The 20528-nt window shown below is 39.8% G+C and overlaps 1 protein-coding gene across 1 annotated transcript in view; it reads right to left on the bottom strand.

The window, feature by feature from the left end:
- TRPV5 (transient receptor potential cation channel subfamily V member 5) overlaps window positions 1–20528 on the bottom strand; it is a 50514-nt gene that overhangs the window by 8545 nt on the left and 21441 nt on the right. The window contains exons 6-14 of the mRNA XM_020811534.3: window positions 20029–20204; window positions 18602–18748; window positions 9307–9519; window positions 8256–8342; window positions 7919–7995; window positions 6221–6386; window positions 5781–5847; window positions 3347–3615; window positions 1021–1127 (exon numbers count right to left, since the gene is read on the bottom strand). Of these exons, the coding sequence (XP_020667193.3) occupies window positions 1021–1127; window positions 3347–3615; window positions 5781–5847; window positions 6221–6386; window positions 7919–7995; window positions 8256–8342; window positions 9307–9519; window positions 18602–18748; window positions 20029–20204 (1309 nt within the window). The remainder of the gene's footprint in view (window positions 1–1020; window positions 1128–3346; window positions 3616–5780; window positions 5848–6220; window positions 6387–7918; window positions 7996–8255; window positions 8343–9306; window positions 9520–18601; window positions 18749–20028; window positions 20205–20528) is intronic.

Below are 20528 nucleotides of genomic sequence, written 5' to 3'. Positions count from 1 at the left end.
TTGTGTACTTCAGCCTCAGGAGACAATTGGCAAACAATGTTGCCTATGATTGACAGGCAGGTTGAAGGCTCAGCACTGGACAAGCTGATAAACCCAACCATTTTGCTTTTGTTGATCAACAGATCTTTTTCATTTATATCCTCTAGTTCAAGTTCAGCTTATAGCCTTTCTAGATCTCTTTATAACCCATCATAACCCCAGACAAGGAAAGGCTTGGACAAGCTAAGCTTCAAGCTGGGGAAAACTGTACCTGAAACCATTTGAAAGCAGCAAAAAGAATGCTGAGCTTGACAAACTGAAACAGACACTGCAGAAAATCCATCATTAGAAGGAGTTTCTTAACTGTGGACCTTATTTCAGTGTTGCTGCTTTTCCCACCTCATGTAATTTCCAAATTATCTTGCTTCGTTTTGTGATTGCTCTTCAGGGATTGCTTTGAAGTCTGATTCTTCAAACACAAAAGTCTCCCGGAATCACGTGTCACCAATACCCAAGCGCTTTCAGTTCTAATTCAACTGTTCAAGTCAACTATCATGTCAATCTCTGTCCATTGTGAATGGATGTAAAGCAGCTTCCTATGATCCCCTCTCACAGATGCCCATGAGATGGTTAACTGGTGGCAACTGCTCCATCTTAACACTCATTTATGCTTGGCAATATATGTCTCTAAAGCAGTTGTGGACAACATGTAACCAAATGTGGTCTGCAGGCCTCCATGGGCCTCTCCAGCATCACTCCATACTCACCCCCAATTTATCTGGCTCAAAAATTGCCTTGTAACCCTTAGGGGTCAAGAGGGTGATTTTGACATGTTCTGAAGGTTCTTCCCACCCATGGCTCCCTGACTTCAAACAAGTGTGGGTTCTTTTGGTCACTAAAGAAGCTTTTGCAGTTTTAAAACAAAGTAACCAAAATGTTTTGGGAGTGAGGTGTGTCAAATGACCCTCCCGGTTCCAGAGATGGTTCTGCGTTGCTCCTAGACCCCAGGAGGTTGCTCACTCCTAGCCTAAGGAGACTCACCTGAGAAACCACTTGTTTCCTAGCCCATAGTCGTGTCCACAGATACCAGAGCGAGGCCAGAGGCACCGTGGCAGCTTCCGCTCAAGCATGACTGTAGTGGCCACAACCTGCATGAAAAACAAATGTCATCAGACCAGTCTTTTTTTAAAAAATAGTAATGATTGGTCAGATCCATATTCCTAAGTCTAGCTAGACGTTCTGAGTCTCTTTTGCATTCCCTTCAATTTGCTCCTAAATTACAGAGATTCTAGTGGGGTTTTCAGCATACATGAGATGTTCAAGGAATGGCTGACCATTGTCATCTCAGAGCAAGTCTCCATGGCGGAGCAGAGATCTGAACCCAGCTTTCCTGAGCCCTAGTCTGATACTCTTACCCAATACACAATGCCAGGTTTCATCTCTTAGGTACATTGCTATGTTTAGTTGATCTCAAATTGTACATTTTTACTTATTTGTAAATATAAGTGCAATAATTTTATTTATCTGTTATTTACTGTTCTGCAGTTTTGCTTATTTATCTTAAAACTGGAAACTGCAATAAAATGCTGCCATGTGGAATGACCCAGTTTAGGCTTCCAGCTCGCCAGACATACTCTCTGCTAAGATCCTCCATCCCATTTTATCTGCCCTGCCCTTCCACATTTCCAATACACAAGAATTCTATAGCCACTGAGTAAACTCCGACCTAAGGATGTCATGGATATGTGAAATTTATTTCATCCTTGACAAGGATGAGTGACATCCAGTTACCCTATTAAAACATAGTAAATCATGTTTGTTTTTCCTCTTCTGTGTGCAAGCAAAATGATTAGCAATTCTTTCTCATCAACAGCAGCTTTAGCACATCCCTTTTGTTTGTGTGTAAAAAAATTTTTTCCAGAAAAAAAAAGCCTGTATTTTGTTGTACAAATTATAAAGTTATCTGGATAGAATCAAAAAGGGTTTTTTTTGTAGATTTATATATTTGCACAAAGAACAAATGCATGGATTGTTCACAAAAAAAAGTGCTGAAATGTGAAAAAGTCACCACAATTCCTATAATCTCACCAGGCACGGAGAAAACCTTTAGAATTTTCCATTCTCATCCACAAGAATGAAATCAGCAAAGGTTTACAATATTCTACACATTACACTAACTTTGAATCAATTAAAATAAAGCATCTGATCTTCTAATATGGTTCAATTTGTGAATTCATGTTGCTTTAGAGTTTAGAATTAGCTAATCTAATTAGTTAACTTAAAGAACTTGGAAGTCTATCTTGGTAGTCCTGGATATGGTCTGGAAGGGCTGAAGCACACTTTTGTATTTGAAATCTGCATCTATTAGAATTTTCACATTGGGAATCTTGGCAGGTGCTCATGTCCAAGTGCCTACTTTGTGGTTCAGCCTTCTTCCAGCTGCAGTCACATACACACAAGCTTCTGGGAGAATTCAAAAGAGATCTCAGCAGCATAAATGCCCTTGAACATTTCTTCCTTGTGGTTGAGGTTTCCTGTGGCGAAAAATCTGGAGAAGCCTCATGATGTTACACGAACTCATCACAGAACTGGGGCCCTTCCAATTCAGAAAAAATTCTCTGTGGCAACTACTTTGTGTTTGGATTGGGTTTGTATATTTGTCTCCTTTAAAAAAAATAAAGGAGCTCCACCTTTTTACAACTCATATAAACGGAGTTAAGCTACTCTTCAGATTTGATTGATTTTAAACATGGTGAGCAAATATTGTGCATTCACAGAAATTGCAGACTTAGAAGGTTCAAACTGAACAAAATTTGTGGAATATTCCTGAAATGGCTCCATATTGGTTTTAACTGCAAATATTCAGTGAAATGCTTCAATATTATTTTGTATTTTTGCCTTCTGGCTATTAAAAGTACATTTTCCTTTAATACAAAAATACTGTTCAACATGTTACTACCCTTGTTTACTTAGAAGTTAATTCCGCCTTGTTCAAAGGGGCCTTCTTTCTGGTGGACGCAGACCTTCAAGCTTATCTCCAGAGTTTTTTCACTGCTTGAACCTAATTCTTTTAAGCATATGCACAGTGCCAGGTCTTCGCCCTTGAATAGCCACAGCTAAGTTCAAGGGAATGATTTGCTCACAGATCTGAGCTCTGGAATCTTCCATTTACCTCTACACTATATATTCAAAATTCCCTTTAGAGAACCCCAGTTCTCAGAGTTGTTTGACTGGTTGTTATGCCAATTAAAATACCTCGCAGCTGCAATTAAAATATGGCTCAAGTGACAAGTGATGTCTACAATGACAACTTTTCCCCATGCAACTCTGCTCATTCGTTCTGGTTCCGCAAGAACGACGTTCTCACCTGTGCCCGCCAAAGCTCATCCCGTTCATTTGCCACACGCCAATGGGTGTCACCCATCATGGCGATCAGTAGATTGAGCATAAGCAAAGCCGCAATGATGGCAAAAGCAAAGTACACCACACTGTACATGAAGGGAAGGTCCACGTCGTAATTGGCAGGCCCATCAATGATGGTAAGGAACAGTTCAAAGGTGGTAAAAAGGGACATGGGATAGCTGTAGAACTGTCCTAGGCTCGTGGGATCTTCTGTCTGGAAGATGATGTAGAAAGCTGATGATGAAGCAAAGAGAACCAGAGATCAGCTACAGGAAATGACAAGTGTAATGATTAAGAGTACAAACAACATTTTCCAGTTCCTGGGGAACTTTTCATTGTCTCCATCCCTATCTTGTGTTTCAGAGGTAAATCTATGCCTTCTCATTTCTCTTACTGACATATAGTTTTCAGTCACCTTGCTTCTTCACTTTCTGCTGGTAAGCAGCGCAGGACTTTAATACCCCTTTGTCAGGTTTACTTCAACCTGACTGTTCACCTCTGGCCCACTTTCTCTGCTCCAATCCTTCTCGATTCCCTTTGCCTCAGTGCCCTACATCCCTTGGGGTTCCCAAAGAGGGAACCCTATTGATAAATAGCATATCGTTCACAATTGCTGGATTGTTAGAATTACTTAAAGGAAACGAACTTTTCATATACTCAGAGTACCTTTTCATATTATAATTTCTTTACCCACAGAGACACTCAGCGCTAGAAGGTTAATAGACTCCTCCCAAGCCACTGATATTCAGCTTTCCTTCACAGTGTAATCCCATTTATTAAACACAGTTTGAATAGGATTACAGGCTTCATTTGCTTACAGCACAGGTCTATTAATGTTTTCTCAGAAGGAAATCTCTTTGAGTTCAATGGAACATATCCTGTGTTAAGTGTGCCCAGGGTTGTTGCAGCCTAGGAGAGGGGATCAGTCCTGGGAACCTGTGCTTTAACCACAACAGTACAGTGGACCCTCTACTTAAGGAATTAATCCATATTGGAACGGTGGCTGCAAGTCGAAAAGTCTGTAAGTCGAATCTCCATTGACGTACAATGCACTGAAAACCGATTAATCCCATAACCAGTGGTTTTTATTCTATTTTTATTCCATTTTGGTTTTTTTCTGGTCTGTAAGTCGATTCTCTGGCTGCAAGTCAAATCTAAATTTTGCAGCCAGAGAAGTCTGTAACTCGAAAAGTCTGTAAGTCGAGCCATCTGTAAGTCAAGGGTCCACTGTAAATTCCTGCTAGCGTTTCTGAGATGCCTGTACAGTCTCTTTAGCACTCAGAAGCACGGCCTTACACCAAGCAATTTTTGCTGGAGGAGGAGTGGGGTTTTACACCAGATGGAGGGGGGGCACTGAAACAAGATACATCAGGGTCACAGATTTTGACCATCTACAACTCCAAGTACCCAAGCATTTTGTGCCTCCTAGCATCCTCGCCTGCAGTTCCAGTGGCTGAGATAGTCTCTATCCTAAGCAACCTCTTGGGCAAAATGGACACATGAGCCAGGCTGGAGTGAGGAGGGGAAAAATATGGTGGAGGAATTGCACAATAAGAGAATACAGTATTGAAAAGAGGAGAGAGTTGTTGGTTGCCCAAGAATGTTAAAGAGGTGGGAAAAGATTGGATGGGCTCTTAAAAAAAAAAGGAAGAAGCACAAACCTAGTAAAAGACCAGAAGGAGAGGAGACAACTATGCTCTACAGAATTCAGCCTGTTTTGTCTGCTTTTGAGTATTCATGCCATCTTCTAGAGTGAGGCAGTTTCCTTCCTATTCTTAGATTACCTCGGAGGACACCAATCAGAGCTACTTAGCCAAACTATTTCCTCATGTTTCTGAAAAGGTGCCCAGTACTTCCCTGTGGCTGAGCACTGCATGGAAAAGTTGATTATGAATGACTAGTGACCTGTTTTTTGGGGTAGCATTTTCAGCTAATACTGATTATCTTGTTGGAGAATCTGAGTAAGCTTTCAAAGAACACCATGGCTCTCCAAAGCGACGTTTGAGAGCCACTGCTATACATTTAGAAATAGTAAAAGTGTAGAGATACATGCTTTGGAATTGAACAATAACCAAAAAAAGGCCTATATGAAAAGAGGTCATAGATAAATCTATGGTGAAAACATCTGAGATTTTCCATTGGAGAAATCAGAAGTGAGCAATCCTTTGACTCTCCAGGTCTTAATGGACTCCTACTACTATCTGCCCTAAACAGGTTGCTTTAGAGTTTAGCTGATTCCTAAAACTGAAAACCCAAATTAGTATGAATGATTATAAGTTGCCCATCTCTACCCAAGTTTAACACAACACAAGCAAAGAGTTTCTATTCTCAAAATTAAAAACATTCTTACTAGTTTTTTTTAATGACCCTAACAATTCACCCACTGCTTTCAGTCTCACCTGATGCAAAGCCAAGAAGTACAACAGCCATTAGCCCACAGAAGCGTATCAAGTCGCCAAATATCATCTGCAGAGAAGAAAGAAAGGAAAAAAGTGAGTTCTCTAGCTTTTTCATAGCTGGGCTATTCCCCATTCAGTAATCTCTGGGCATTTAAATTCAGTGAAAGGTTGCTATATGGATTTGTAGGGCTGCAGCTATCCTCAAAATGCCACTTCCAGATTTGTGCAAATGATAAGATGTTGGTAACTCTTAGAAGGTGCATGGATCTGTTTGGTATTTAAGGCATTTGCTGAACCTTTTCTGAGTTGATCTTGCCATGGTTGGGGACTTAATGCCTTTTACAAAAATAGGAGAAGTCTTTGGAAGGAAACCTGCCTCAACATTTGCCTTTTCATTTTATTTATCTATAATTTCTAATAAACTCACATAATACTCTTACCTTCTGTATCATGATGGTGAAGGGACCAAGCATCTGAAACCCCCTTGCAAAATACATGACATTACACCATCCGAGCACCAGGGCAAAGGACATAGGGACCACTTCTCCATAGGTGCTTGTGAGGCGCATTACCAGGATCACCAGGATCATACATGCATATGTGATACTGTAATGGAAATTGTATGATTAAGAAAGTGTAAACCAGAGTCAACAATACCTCTAGGAGCATTTGCCAGTAACAGTTAGGGCAGAACTAGGTGATACAGTTCACATGCTCTCAGAAGCACAGTTCCCTTTACATATGAGTTTTATCATAATACAAGGTTTCTCAACCTGACAGCAACTATGATTGGTCACTGGAAAATAAAAAAAGGGTTTCTGTTGCATGTCTGATTGTTCAGACACTTTTCTTTAAAGCATACCCGGGGGGGGGGGGAGTGTCACAGATAGAAATACACATGTCTTAAAATGTATATAACTTCTAAATGTCACTAATTTGTCTGTTGGTATGCTTCGTCTGGTTCAGAGGTTCTTTTTAATATCACAAGGATGGGCAGATACCATGAGATGCCAATGATGAAATCATGCAGGGATTTTGTTTATCCCCAAGACAACATTAAAAACAAACAAACAAACAAACAAACAAACAAAAACAAACAAAACACCACTCTGTCAAAGAACTGAGCAGGAGAACTGATTCTCAAGAAAAGTGTCTGAGTTCGAGATTTGCTTTCACCAAGTTAAGGTTCTGGAAGGCAAGAAAGGGACCCAAAACTGTGGGAGGAGGCAGAAGTAAGCCAAGGCCAAGCACAGAAAAGATTCAGGTGGAAATCTGGGTGTGGAGGTAACAAGCAGCCCATTCCACCTGTTGCCCAGTAGAATCTCTTGATTTCCTTATGGTGAAACATAACATTTCTGAGAAGCTGACAAGAAAATAGATATGCGGCCAAGGAGAGCCATTTATACAAGGTAAAAAGAGGAAGGAAGAACAAGAAGGAAGTAGCTCTGTGGGCCCCTGAGGTAACAAAGTGGAAGGCAGCTGTCACAAAGATGAAACTTCTATCTGGTATCACCCTATGCCTTTTGTCTGAGAACATGTTAAATACAAACTAGCTGATTCCTAATAAAACCTCCCCAAGTTGTTTTCTGCTACTCTGCACTCATTCATTTTTCTGCTATGCTTTTTGGGCCCTCTTTGATCTCTTTTAAAATCCCATAGAAATTTGGAGGAACCTCCAAATTCAAATTTCACTTTTGTAAAAACGAAACAAAACAAAACACTGAACCTTTTTGAGAGATTTTTCTAGTTCCCCTTGAAATTCCTCGGATACATCAACATAAGGAAAAAGCACCTGAGGCCGGTAGTGTAATATTCACCACTTACTTCAAGTTCCTGGGGCTGACATTAGGCATTCCCCCCTGGGGGGGGGGGAACTAGCTCTGCATGCAATGGAGTGTTGCACATGCAATCTATGGGGCAATAAGATTCCAGCCTAGGTTTATGAAATTTAACTTCAGAGAACCAGGGGAGTTCTCATTCTGAAACATAGGCTTGCAAAGAAGGAAAGCCAGAGAGGCAAGAGTAGAACCAGTTGGTAAAGAAGGGGAAAGGTAGAGAGCAAACAGAGAGAGAGAGAGAGAGAAATCTGTGAGAAAAGGAGGATGAATCTGTGAGCTTGAAAAAATTTAGAGCCTCACACAATGATGTGGAAAGGTCCTCCCTGGATGGTTTGTCCAAAATATTTAGTGGCTCCAACTCTCACAATATCTGGAATCTGCAAAGATGGCATCAATTAGAATGGAAATGTTCTGGCTGAACATGCACTGAAATGAAAATTCTTTTAAAATATGAGTTCCACTGAATCAGTGGAATAAAATTTTAACACTGAATATAAATTAATATATTTTAATTAATTATACAATCATGGCCAACGAGTCAATGAATCCCTTTACAATGTAACAAGTCAACAAATTCCTTCACAATGCCTTCTTTCAAGTAAGATTTGGACTGTATAATTTGTTTTTTCCCCCTTACCTCTAGAAGCAAAATCACCAGAGCTCCTATCACTGTGATCAGCTCCCCCACCAACCTGAGCTGATCCTCATATGTAACATATGATTCCTAGAAACAGAAAAGTACCATCAGTTAATGAACAAACAGGATCAAAGTAAAATCTTCGGGGGGAAACAGTGATACAAGTAAGGGCAGGGGAATTAGATCTGGTGGTATCTACACAGGAAGAACCTTTGGATAGGATCTTCTCATATAGACCTTAAAACTGTTTCAGGACTGTATACCACTTTAGGCACAATGGAATGCCCTTCCATTAAAGCAAATGAACATTTCTGCAATACAGAAAAATAACCTATCAAAAAGAAGGCTAAGCTTGAAGCCTTCTCAGTACCCTCATGATTTCCGCATGGAATTTTATTTATAAAATCATATATCTTCCTTCTGCATTATGATGTGGTAATGTATAACATCTTCTCTGAGATTTCAGATAAATAGGACAGTCTTTCTTTCAGATCCTTCAATTTCAGGAAACAGGAGCTGGTAGCGTTTGTAGCAGGGACTTTCTCAACCTCACTGCATTGATGCCGTATTGATCCTGAACAACAATAACAACCGGCCTACTGGCAATAGAGAATCTGAGGTTCTCCATTCCAAAGACCAACTTAAAGATGCATGAAAGAAATGGAAACTTTTTGCTACATTTAGGTTTTTGTTTTTCTTTATATTCTGTTTTCTTTGCTTTTTAAATTATTTTAAAAACATACATTCTTACGTGTTGGGGGAATTGTACGATGCCTTAATTAACAACTTTTAAAATAAGCTAGGGACAGCATTGAGAAAATATAGATAAACTATATGGCCAGGGCCCTGGGTGGCTTTGACACCTTCAAATAAGAATGAAGCATTAAGCTCCTGAGCTGGTAAAGTAGGGGGTTTCATTTTTAAATTATTCCTCTTGTTTAAAAAAAATACTCAGTGTAAGGAGGAAGCATCCTCATTTTGCTTTAGGCATAGACCGAGAGATGTGTGCACTTATGTACAGATCTCTGTTGAGATTTGTAACGCAGCATACCTGCAGTGTTTTCTGGATGAAAATGGTGATGTCCCGCTGATCCGTCTGGTTGTCTGGACGATCTTTAAGAGGCCTATAGACACAGCACATAGTAAAGCAAATCATGTAGAGGATATAAAATAACGCCAAGAAACAGAAGTAAGGGCGTCCATATGTGTTCCACTTCAGGTTCACAAGCTCCTTCACTGGCGTAATGTCTAGGACACGACGAGCCTGTAAGAAGAAAGCGACAGGTCACAAGGCAGTCTACACCAAGCCTTTTCAAGAGAGGAAGATGCAAGAGCCGTACTTCTACAAAAGGGATAGCTGCAAAGCTTTTTTCCCCCTGAAATCTTGAACCAAAATAAGTTATGAAATAGGTTTGGCAGATAGTTTTCAATGGCATAAAGGTCAAAAACTAGCTTGCTTGAGTTCACAAACGGCGCAGCCCAGAACAGATGAGTGGTGGTTTTTAGGTATTCTACACATTCCCTATTATTTTCCCCTAAAATGTGAGCCTTCTTACCTCAACACCCACACAGTGCTATTGTTTTTCCTTTCAAAAAAACTCATCAGAACTTGCTCCTTAAAGTGGGGCGAACAGTTATGAGATCACAAGCAGAGTATAAATGCAACAAACAAAAGAAGCAAACACTATTTATTTACTCATATGCATCCCTTTGCTACTCCCCCATAATGACGTTCACCACTCCATTATCAAAATTTAGATTATAAGCTCCTCGAGACAAGAAGAACCGGCATTTATTTATTACACTGATGGCACAATAATAAATAAGAATGTGCAGCAAGTCTAGTTCAATGTGAAGCCTTCCCCTGTGTGAGACTCCTTGAAATGAATGCAAGAGTACTGCTGCAGATGGTAGATTTCGAGTCTCTTTTACAGTAGTAATAAAAAAGAGACAGAAAACAAAAGCAGGGAAATGGTATGTTTGCTCACTGGGTGAAGAGACTGTTATTGCAGTCTTTTAAAAATCAAATTTGCTATAGGAAGCACAAACACTATTTATCTGATCAACCGTTTTCATACAGAATTTACAACAGTACATGGCCAAAGGTAGCACACGAGGTGGGAAACAATTACTCAAGAAAGTGAAACTGATATTCGTGTTTCTCATTATTATGGCCAGCAATTGCTTTGGTGCATGGATAAGCCCTAAGAAACCAAGAACTAAGTGATGTGTACTTTGCTGATAATTCTATAGTGGCAAATTTTTCAGCTGCCTACTGGTCCTAATGTGCTGCTAGAGAACTGCCTTCAAGAGACAAGAAATCAAAGGCCTTATGAAACTTAGCCACAGGTAGCACACGAGGTGGGAAACAATTACTCAAGAAAGTGAAACTGGTATTCGTGTTTCTCATTATTATGGCCAGCAATTGCTTTGGTGCATGGATAAGCCCTAAGAAACCAAGAACTAAGTGATATGTACTTTGCTGATAATTCTATAGTGGCAAATTTTTCAGCTGCCTACTGGTCCTAATGTGCTGCTAGAGAACTGCCTTCAAGAGACAAGAAATCAAAGGCCTTATGAAACTTAGCCACAGGCTAACTACTATTTTTTCTGGATGATGCCCTTGCCTTTTACAACTCAGAAGAGTTGCCCAACATTGTGATCCATGTCTACCTGAAAAGTAAACCCTTCTAGCTCTGAAAGAATCCAAACTGAGAACTGATGGTTTGCAGTCCTCCATCAAACTAGAATCAGAAATCTTGGAGCATGCTCAAATCAAGGTTTGTGCTTACGATCGTTTGGAATCTGAATTGACAAACTATTGTTATGGCTCTAGGTCTCTTACTGGAAGCCCCTTTCTGTTGAGCAGATAGAAAACCAACAGTGAGAGGTGGCTGTTTTCTGCTACAGCTCAAAAAAAAAAAAAAATCTGGAGTGTTCCATCTAGGATGAGTACAAGGCATAAACTGGCATAATGCCTGGATTGAATTCACTTTTATACTGGCTGGATAGCTCAGTGAGTTTGATTCCCCAATGTTCCCCCTGGGAGAACAGCCAACCTATGTGGCCTTGGGCAACCTCGCACAGTCCTAGGGTGCCCCAGAAGAAAGGAATAGTAAACCACTTTTGAGTACTTTCTACCTAGAAAACTCTGAAAAGAGTTGCCATTAAGTCAAAATAGACTTGATGGTGCAGTATTATTATTATGCATAATAATTCAATGTAACTATAGCATTTAAGTTCTAGCACTCACTGATCGCCTGGGCTCTGAAATAAGATCTAGTAAAGCAGCTGTTACTCTCTTAGCAACTCTAATCTGATGCTTCCATTGAAGTCCACTAAAAGAAAATTACTGCTTCTACATAGTACCAAAGGAAGTTCAAAGGTTTCAATGTGTTTGAAACCTTTGAGTGTTTGCTCTGTTTTTAAATATGGTGTTTTTTAAAGGGACTTTTAAAACTGCATGCATTTTACTGAATGTTTATTGCACTATTTAGCATGTTTTATGTGATCTTGGATAGCTCAGTGAGTTAAGTATTTGGCTGGGGAGCCAGAGGCTGGGAGTTCTCCATTGTGCCTGCAAGAGGAGCCAGCCTGTGTGGCCTTGGGCAAGCTGCACAGTCCCAGGTTGCCCCCAGAAGAAGGGAAGGGTAAACCACTTCTGAGTATTCTCAATGTAGAAAACCCTGCAAAGGGTCACCGTATGTCAGATTAGACATGAAATCACACATTTAATGTATTAACCCCGAAGGACAGAGGAACACAAGATTACTATACATTATTTATATATGCAATCACCACTAATTAACACTATTTGTTGTAGTTTCTTTTAGAGACCACCATGGTAAGAGCATTTATTGGTTGGAGGCTAAGAAAAAGAGTGGTAACACCCCTCCTTCAAATCCTTGCCTCCATTAAGGCCCAGAAAGCAGATATGGACAGGCCAGTCTCTTCCAACCCCCGTCCTCTCCCCTCCTTCATCTGTCAAAGGGAGCAACAATCTTGTACTGCAAGGATTACTGAGATAATCTATCTAGAATTTTTTCAATGTATGGAGTGAGCCATATACAGTCAACCCTCGACTTACAAACGGCTCTAGTTACAAACATTTCCACTTGCAAACCGCTCTGATAGAAAAGTATTGACTTGACTTGCCAACTTAGATTCGAGTTACAAGCTGAAAAAAATGCATGGGAGGCAGGGAAAGCGTGAAATTTGAACTTTCAGTTAACCGTTGACCAATGAAGAGGGTGCCTGTCTGCTTCCTCGCTCTTCCCAGCGTTTTGAGAGTGGATTTGGAGACAGTCTTCAGACTGTATGGTATTGCCTGGTACAGTGCTGTACGGACTCTAATTTAATTTTTTGGCTTTTTTTATTTTTTTTATTTTTGGATTTTTAAAAGTGTTCCCTCCCTCCTTTGCTGCTCCCTTTTTCCCTTTCCCTTTTCCCCCAAAGGTGCTTGTATTGGCTTGTCTTGATTGAAAAGTGCTTTTTAAGGTGACCTGTTGTCTGAAAGGTGCTTGGTTTTTCCCAGAAGGTGCTTGTCTTGGCTGAAAAGATGCTTTTCAATGTGTTCTGTTGAAAAGGTGTCTGTTTCCCTCCTTCCCTCCCTCCTTTCTTTCCTTTTTTTAAAACCTAAGTCACCTAAGGTTAAAAGGAAAAAAGTAAAAAAATTCTGGCCCTAGAGGTAGGAACGGATTAACCGGCTTTGCATTAGTTCCTATGGGAACTAATGTTTCGAGTTACAAACTGCCCCTCGACCTAAGAACCAAAAACAGCCGGAATGGATTAATTGGTTTACAATGCATTCCTATGGGAAATGCTGATTTGACTTATGAACTTTTCAACTTACAAACATCCTTCTGGAATGGATTAGGTTTGTAAGTCGAGGGTTGAATATAACAACAACTTAAAAGTCCAGGCCTCCGTACTCACTTTTTTGCACTCGATAAGAACACAAGACAGCTGTCCTTGGTCAGACCAAGGGCCCATCTAGTCCTTCGTCATGTTCATGAAAATGACCAGCCACCACGTTCTATGCTGAGGTGTGCATGAAGGCAATGTCCTTCTTCTATGGCTTTACACAACCACCGGTAACTAGCAGGCTGCAAATTGTACATGTTCTTATACGTTTGATGAAGAATTATTTTTGCCTGCTCTGAATGTATTCGCTATCAATTCAATTCCAGTATTGCCCACTCACTAGTCTTCCATCTTTTTAGCCCAGGGATCTAACAGAAACCTAGACCACAATATGGGGCTGAGCTGAAAATGAACATCTTTATCCGCTGTCCATTTGGCTTCTTCCTACTAGCCCTATTTAGACAGTATAGTGTGTTCTGTAAGTTTGTTAGTACACAGAAGGCAGGCCCACATCTTCTGGCCAAGCCTCTAACATTGACCAGCTCAGTTTCTGCATTCCTATGAATGCACAGAGGTCATTATCCTGATTTTGCCCCACAACCACTCTAAAGGCCTTGTCTCTTGATTCCATTCTTTTTTTCCCTCTTCAACACTTGTAAAATATTTTACTGGCACGATGCTGGGTAAACTAGTTCTTCAATCAATGAGATGTATTTGTCAGTGATTTCAGCGAGTTGTTAAGATGCGTAAGTATAATATTACTTGTACAACTATAATTATCCGTGAGTGGTTCCTGCGGTCAGCAAAGATACTCTGTAACAACATCTTTGACTCAGAACTAGGAGGGAAAATGCATTTCGATTCCCTTTTAAGATCAAATAAGACAAATACATACAGGAGTTTAATCCATAAAAATGAAGTTAGAATGGCTGTTTCCATGGTGCATATAAGCACCATGACCAGGAGAGCACACCTTAGTTTGTGATGTGATTCACCAGCCAGAGAGATTGCTATACATGTGAATGTAGTTCCATCTATATTCAGTAGACGTATTTCTAAAACAGTTTATGACGGTTCAAGCAGGTCAAATCTAACAGGCTACAACCATGTGAGATGTCATATGTAGGAATTGTAAAGGTCAACGGGTTGATGGCAGCTATTGCGCAAAACCATGGGGTGGGTAGATTTTTATGTGTAGCCTTTCCCATGTAATAAACACATTACAGAATTTAATGGGACGATGGTCAAAGAGTGCAGACACAATTCAATAAGCTTAACAAGATCTTAATAGGAAAACAATTTGTTTTTCCAGGAGAGTGGAACTATTTGACAAGTTATAGCCTGAAGGATAAAACATTTATTTCTCTTTTACCAAAAGGAGATAACATAGTCATATACACAGTGAACAGCACCAATCTTCTCTAGGGTGACAGTCAGCAGCTTTTCACAACCTACGTGAAAGTGGCAGGAATTACACCTCGGATCTTTTGCCCAGAGAGCAGTGCTGCTCTGTCATTTAAGTACAGCTGTTCCCTAAACAGATGGAATTTGATGCTGGGGAAACCATGCCATTTTCATAAGTAAGAGTTTAGGGGCTTAAAATTTCCCCCAATATGCTTTTATTCTCAAATGGGTGTTTTAAGTAAATCAGTGATCAAATCCTTGGAATAACTGGCTATTCCCACTGATGCTCCAACTATACAGGCAAACCAAAATCAGAGTGATTTAGCTTTGCTGTGGCTTGATTCACCGCCTATTCTGCACTTCTGTTTGGACTATGTGATCACACAGAGACTGTGGATTGTTTTGGTGCCAAGTGCCCACACTAGCTCCTCAATCTGATGTGGTCTGATCTATGCCACAGCCCGCAGTCCCCTTCCTTTGATTCTGCCCTTTGCTGATTCCTGACTCTCCTGTTACGGTTCACTGTGAAGCCTGCGGGCTGTTTAGAATGCTACATGGCATCAGGGAAAAGGGCAGTTTTCCATAACATACAAACACACACATACCACCAAAAAACAGTAGTCTGCTGAAGTTTGTCAAAGTTGTTTCTATTTCATATCGATTTTTTAAATTTTTATTGAAAAACAAAACTGCAATACAAACTATATAATCATTAAAAAGGCAAATTAATGACTACAAATAAAAAAACTCCCAAATATCATCATCATCAATACATACATTTAGTGCTCCCCAACATGATCTTCTGAGATACTTGTTTTATTATTATTATCAATACTATTTGTTATTTTTCTATCTTTTCATTACAAAGCTCTTTGTCCCTTCCAAAAAATGCTATGTTTCTTGTGTTTGCATCTGACCTTTATTTCATATAGATTTGTTTTTCTTTTTTTTCTTTTTTCTTTGTCTGTGCAGAAGTGATCTAGCACTAATATATCAATGCAATGATAAGGTATTCTAGTGCTAAACTCAGTAGGCTGACTAGGGAGAAAAATTGTGGGGTAGGTGCTCCTGCTGTCCAATACAGTGGTGTCTCGCACAACGATGTTAATTGGTTCCAAAAAATCAACATTGTGTGAAACATCGTTCTGTGAAACACCATTTCCCATAGGAATGCATTGAAAACCGGTTAATCCGTTCCAATTGGAACGGATTGCCATCCTTGAGCGAAAGTCCCCATATGAAACATCGTTGAGTGAAACCCGGTTCCCCAATTGAAATGCATTGAAGCCGACTCAATGCATTTCAATGGCTTTGCGAAGTCCTTTTTCACTCCTGTAAAAGTGTCTTACAATGTTTGGAACCTGTTTTAAATGCTTGCAATGGTTAGCCCACCTCCTGAAACCTATGCAAACTTATTTGGTGTTGTTCTGACACTTTGTTAATTTGTGGTGATTTTTTGTTTTTCCCCTCATTGAAATGCATGGAGTTCAATGAGGGGAAAAACAAAAAATCACCACAAATTAACGAAGTGTCAGAACAACACCAAAATAAGTTTGCATAGGTTTCAGGAGGTGGGCTAACCATTGCAAGCATTTAAAACAGGTTCCAAACATTGTAAGACACTTTTACAGGAGCGAAAAAGAGACATTGTTGTGTGAAAATTCCCCATAGGAAACATCATTGTGTGAGGCGGCAAATTTAACAGAAAAAGGCATCATTTTGTGAATTCATCGTTGTGTGAGGCACCCGTTGTGCGAGGCACCACTGTACATCATGCCCAGCTTTGTACATTACTAGAATACTATACACAGTCATGTCCCCCATCCTTTTTCAGAATAAACAACTGATCACATGGGGAAACCATGGTTCAAACTGTTCTGGTTTAAAAAAAGTACAAATCCTCAGCAGCAAGAGGGAAAACTCAGCTTCAGAACTGCAAAAGGGCCAAGCTGATTCACATTGGCCTTGCAGTATGCGATCAGTTAAAAAAAAGTAATGCATCTGTTTTCTTCCACAGTAAAGCTTGTACTATTTACCTGATAAATAGTACATAAATTGCCTGAGTCTGCAACCTGGGAGACCTTGTTATTCAATGTTTTCAGTTTTTTGGGGGCCAAATCTAAAGTGTTGTCTGTGGCTAGCCAGCAAGCTTCTGCCGGCAACTATTAGTCTCAAAAGAAAACAGTTGGATCAAAGCATAAATGACTGCCACCCTGCACTGTTGCAAATTCTGTTCTTCTTCTGCAGTATAAAGTGAATGAAGAGCAGAAGGCAAGAGGAAATCAGAGGGGCAGGAACAATGTGCAACAGGCTGTAACTGCTTTGCAAGAAAAAACAGACTGCAGAAGAACGTTTGAATGCAGCCCTACTGCCAAATCAACCTAAAGCTAGGTATATGCATACAAAAATTCACCTTGCAGATTCACTGTAAATATTAGGTATAAATAGTAAAAAGTAAGCTCCACATTCTTAATACAGGATAGTCGCTAACTCTAAATACTGGATTATGCATTAAAAAGCTTGAAAGTCATAGAATACAGCTCTCTCCTAAATATAGGATGCTACCATGCCAGGAATGGAGACTAGACTACCCACAAAATCATGCAAATGTCCTGGATATTCCCAGAATCCCAGAGGTACTTTCAGTCTTTTGTAAAAGATTTTTGTTGTTGTTGTTTGAAAGAAGGTTTACTTTGGTGTAATAGCTCTAGATCTATGTTTAAGGACCCTTTCTCTCTTAAAAAAAAAATTAACCACACTTTCCATGTAAGTTAAATTAGGTATGGAAAACAATTTCATTGGACTTGACACTGTTATCAAAAGTCACCTTGTTATACCTTTTAAGAAAATCCACTGTGAAAAGAAACCGACATTGCCACATGAATCTGTGACGCTTACAGAACATTTCGGAAAATTCTGCACAAAAGCTATACACATTTCAAAATGATAATGCCTAGAAATGTGCACAATTGAAGAATATGCAAGACCATAATTTAGTCAATAAAGAAAAATATCCAAGATATGTAACCTGAAAAAAGTAAATGTACACATTAAGAAATGTTTGTAAAGGGGGAATGAGCTTTCATGTACAGTACTTCCCACCACAAGGCTTACAACTCAATGGGCAAAATCCTGTAGTGCATCATTGCATCTGCTGCAGCTCAGATCTAGTGGCAGAAATGTTTAACTTTGTGATTAAAAGCTTACTCTCTTTCTCTCTCTCTCCCCCCCCCCCCAATTTTAGGCTCCCAGGCTCTGTCAGGTTCCCTTTTGCCCTGGGGAAGCCATTGCAAGCCTTGGGACAGGAAAGTGGAAAAATAGTCTTTTGATGTCAAAAAAACACTGCCCAAGTGCCCCTTTTGGGATCAGGATCACCACTGCTGATCCAGGAGCAATTGTTGACCTTTGAAGACTTCACACGCCCTCACTCGAGGCTCCCCAAGGCTTCCCTATGGCAAATGGGAGCCTGAGAAAGCCTTTGAATCTAAAACAGAGGGATTGGAACCTTAGTCCAAGTTCATTGTTTCTGGCACCCTATCTGAATTGTGCTGGGCACAAATTTACACAACAGGATTTTGCCCAATAAGGACAGGAAGTAAATCCTGGTGAGTTCTGTAAGAACACAATAAAACAGAAATAGATTTTCACAATCCCGCCATATAAAAGTTACGCCTTTTCTACTTCATTATTTATGATCATCTGGAAAAGATCACCACAAACACAAACTGAACAACCGTCTGCTAATGTTTGCTACACAACAACCATTCAGTCCAATTATTGTTTTATTTCACTTAGAGAAAAGCACAATCCATCTAGCCTGATCAGCCATGTTGCCACCTGTAGCATTAACAACCTACATTATTCCACTTTGTGCCACAAAGTTGAGGTCTGTAGTATAAATTATATAATGAAATCTTGTAATCATATATTGGCTTCTTCATTTCACCAGATGACCAAGAACTCCTTAGGCTTTGTGGGTTACATAAACAGCTAGGAAGGCCAGTCAGATTCCATGTTCAGTAATGTCAGTAACCATCTTTCCATACATTTTTTTAAAAATGATTTGAGTTCCACAATACCTCTCTTTTCTTGGTTGAGACAATAAGCTCTAGAAAAGGCTCATCTTCACCCCACGAGTCAATTTCAGTGAGGTCATAGAGGATGGTGTTAATGGGACCAAAGGACCACAATATGTGCTTTCGTTTCTGCATGAAGTGCTGGAACATCTGAAGGGGAAAGAGAACCAGATACTGATTATATTCTTCACAGGACTCTACACCCGAATTTACTGAGGATGACACTGAGTTTCAGAATATTTCATTTTTCATGCTAGACCAGAGATTGTGTACATCTGTTTGCTGGAACCTGGATGAAAATCTGTATACTCTACCATTAGGCCAGAATAGTTCATTCTGTTGATCTCTAGACTTCAACACTCACCAGGAATATCCTGAAACTGGATATGTTATTCATTGTTGTTCTTTGTTTCTGTAAAGTAGCTGGACAGAGGAAAGCAAAATGTCCTGTCCACGCCAGGGGAAATGCTGGATATAGGGATAAAGGTCTCTCTTTGCTTCGCTTGACATAACTAGGAATTACCAAGTTTCAAAATCAAGGCTGGTATAGACCTATAAATTAATTAAAAGCATCCTATCCACCTGTTTCAGGTTCTGAAGCTCTCTTTGGGAGTAAAAAATTGCTGCCAGCAGTCCTGATATCACCAACTGATCTGGTGGCTATTTTACTATTAAAGGCTCCACTCCATCCTGAGGCTCCCAACAAAAAGGGTGCAAAGCTTTTAATTAATTTACATTAATTATTTCCAGTGTCTGTGCCCAGTTTACATTGGCATAACTAGGCCAACAGGATATTATCCATAGAATCATAGATCCAATGCTTGAATGGACTTGAGTGTCACAGAATCCAACTCCCACCCCATGCAGAAACCCTCTGCTAATGTAGGATTCAGAATTGATCTACAAGGTATTGTATTATAATCAATCATTCTACAATGCTTATGACTTCAACTCAAGTGTAGGAGATGGTCCACCCATCACTAACATGTGATGTACACATATACACATTTCTGTGTTCTAAATGTGCTAATACTTGGAATTTCATTTGCTTTACAAGACGCACAACAGTATGAACTCGCATATTCACAAAGAAAATTACAAGCTATTCTGTTTAGGTAATCCTCCTTTTTTTCCATGTAGACTATGCGCCCAACATAGAGCCTAACAGGCAGCAGGACTGTGGAATTTTCAACTTTGTTGCCCGACATGTGGAGGAAAAAAGATTTGAGTTTGCTTCTTCACACCATAAAGTGAAATCATGGTTTGTCACAATGTAAATGGGGCCTTATTCTGGTCAGTGCTCAGATGGGAGAGCCCCATGTAAATACTTTGGAGCTTCCTGGAAAAAAAAAATCAGGGCATTCTAATGAATTATTTCCAAACCATTTTTCTTCCTCTCTGGTAAAGATAAACTGGACTGCGCTGCTTACCACAGTGTTGCCTTCAATTCCAGCTAGTTTGAATGGAGTAATGCCCTCGTGGTTTGGGACTGAGTCAAGAGGTTTCAGACCTCCTTCTTGTTTGTCATAGGACAGCAGCAAACTGTACATCTGGCATGCAATTGTCCTGTTAGGTTGAAGGACCAGGATGTGAAGAACAGTGTTGCCTGGAGAGGAAACAGTTTATTTATTTATTTCAGCTTCTATATTGTCCCATACTGCACACACTCTCTGTGTGCTTCACAATAGGATAAATCACACATAACGAATGATACGAAATATCATAGAACAAATATTATAAAATAGATAAACCCCTGTCTTTGAACAGAATTAAACAAATTAAAACAGATTTGAACATTTCAGGCAGTAAAAGCACTAATAAAAGGCAACTTTAAATAATACTGTTTTTATTAATTTCTTTGAATGAGAGGAAAAGTGCCCGATGAACCTCTGTTGGAAGCTTGTTTCAAAAGGAAGGGGCCACAACTGAA

Source organism: Pogona vitticeps, chromosome 2 (genome assembly GCF_051106095.1).
Source record: "Pogona vitticeps strain Pit_001003342236 chromosome 2, PviZW2.1, whole genome shotgun sequence".
In the NCBI taxonomy this organism is placed as follows: domain Eukaryota; kingdom Metazoa; phylum Chordata; class Lepidosauria; order Squamata; family Agamidae; genus Pogona; species Pogona vitticeps.
The sequence above is the reverse complement of the archived record's forward strand: the minus strand, read 5'-3'. Positions and strand labels throughout refer to the sequence as shown.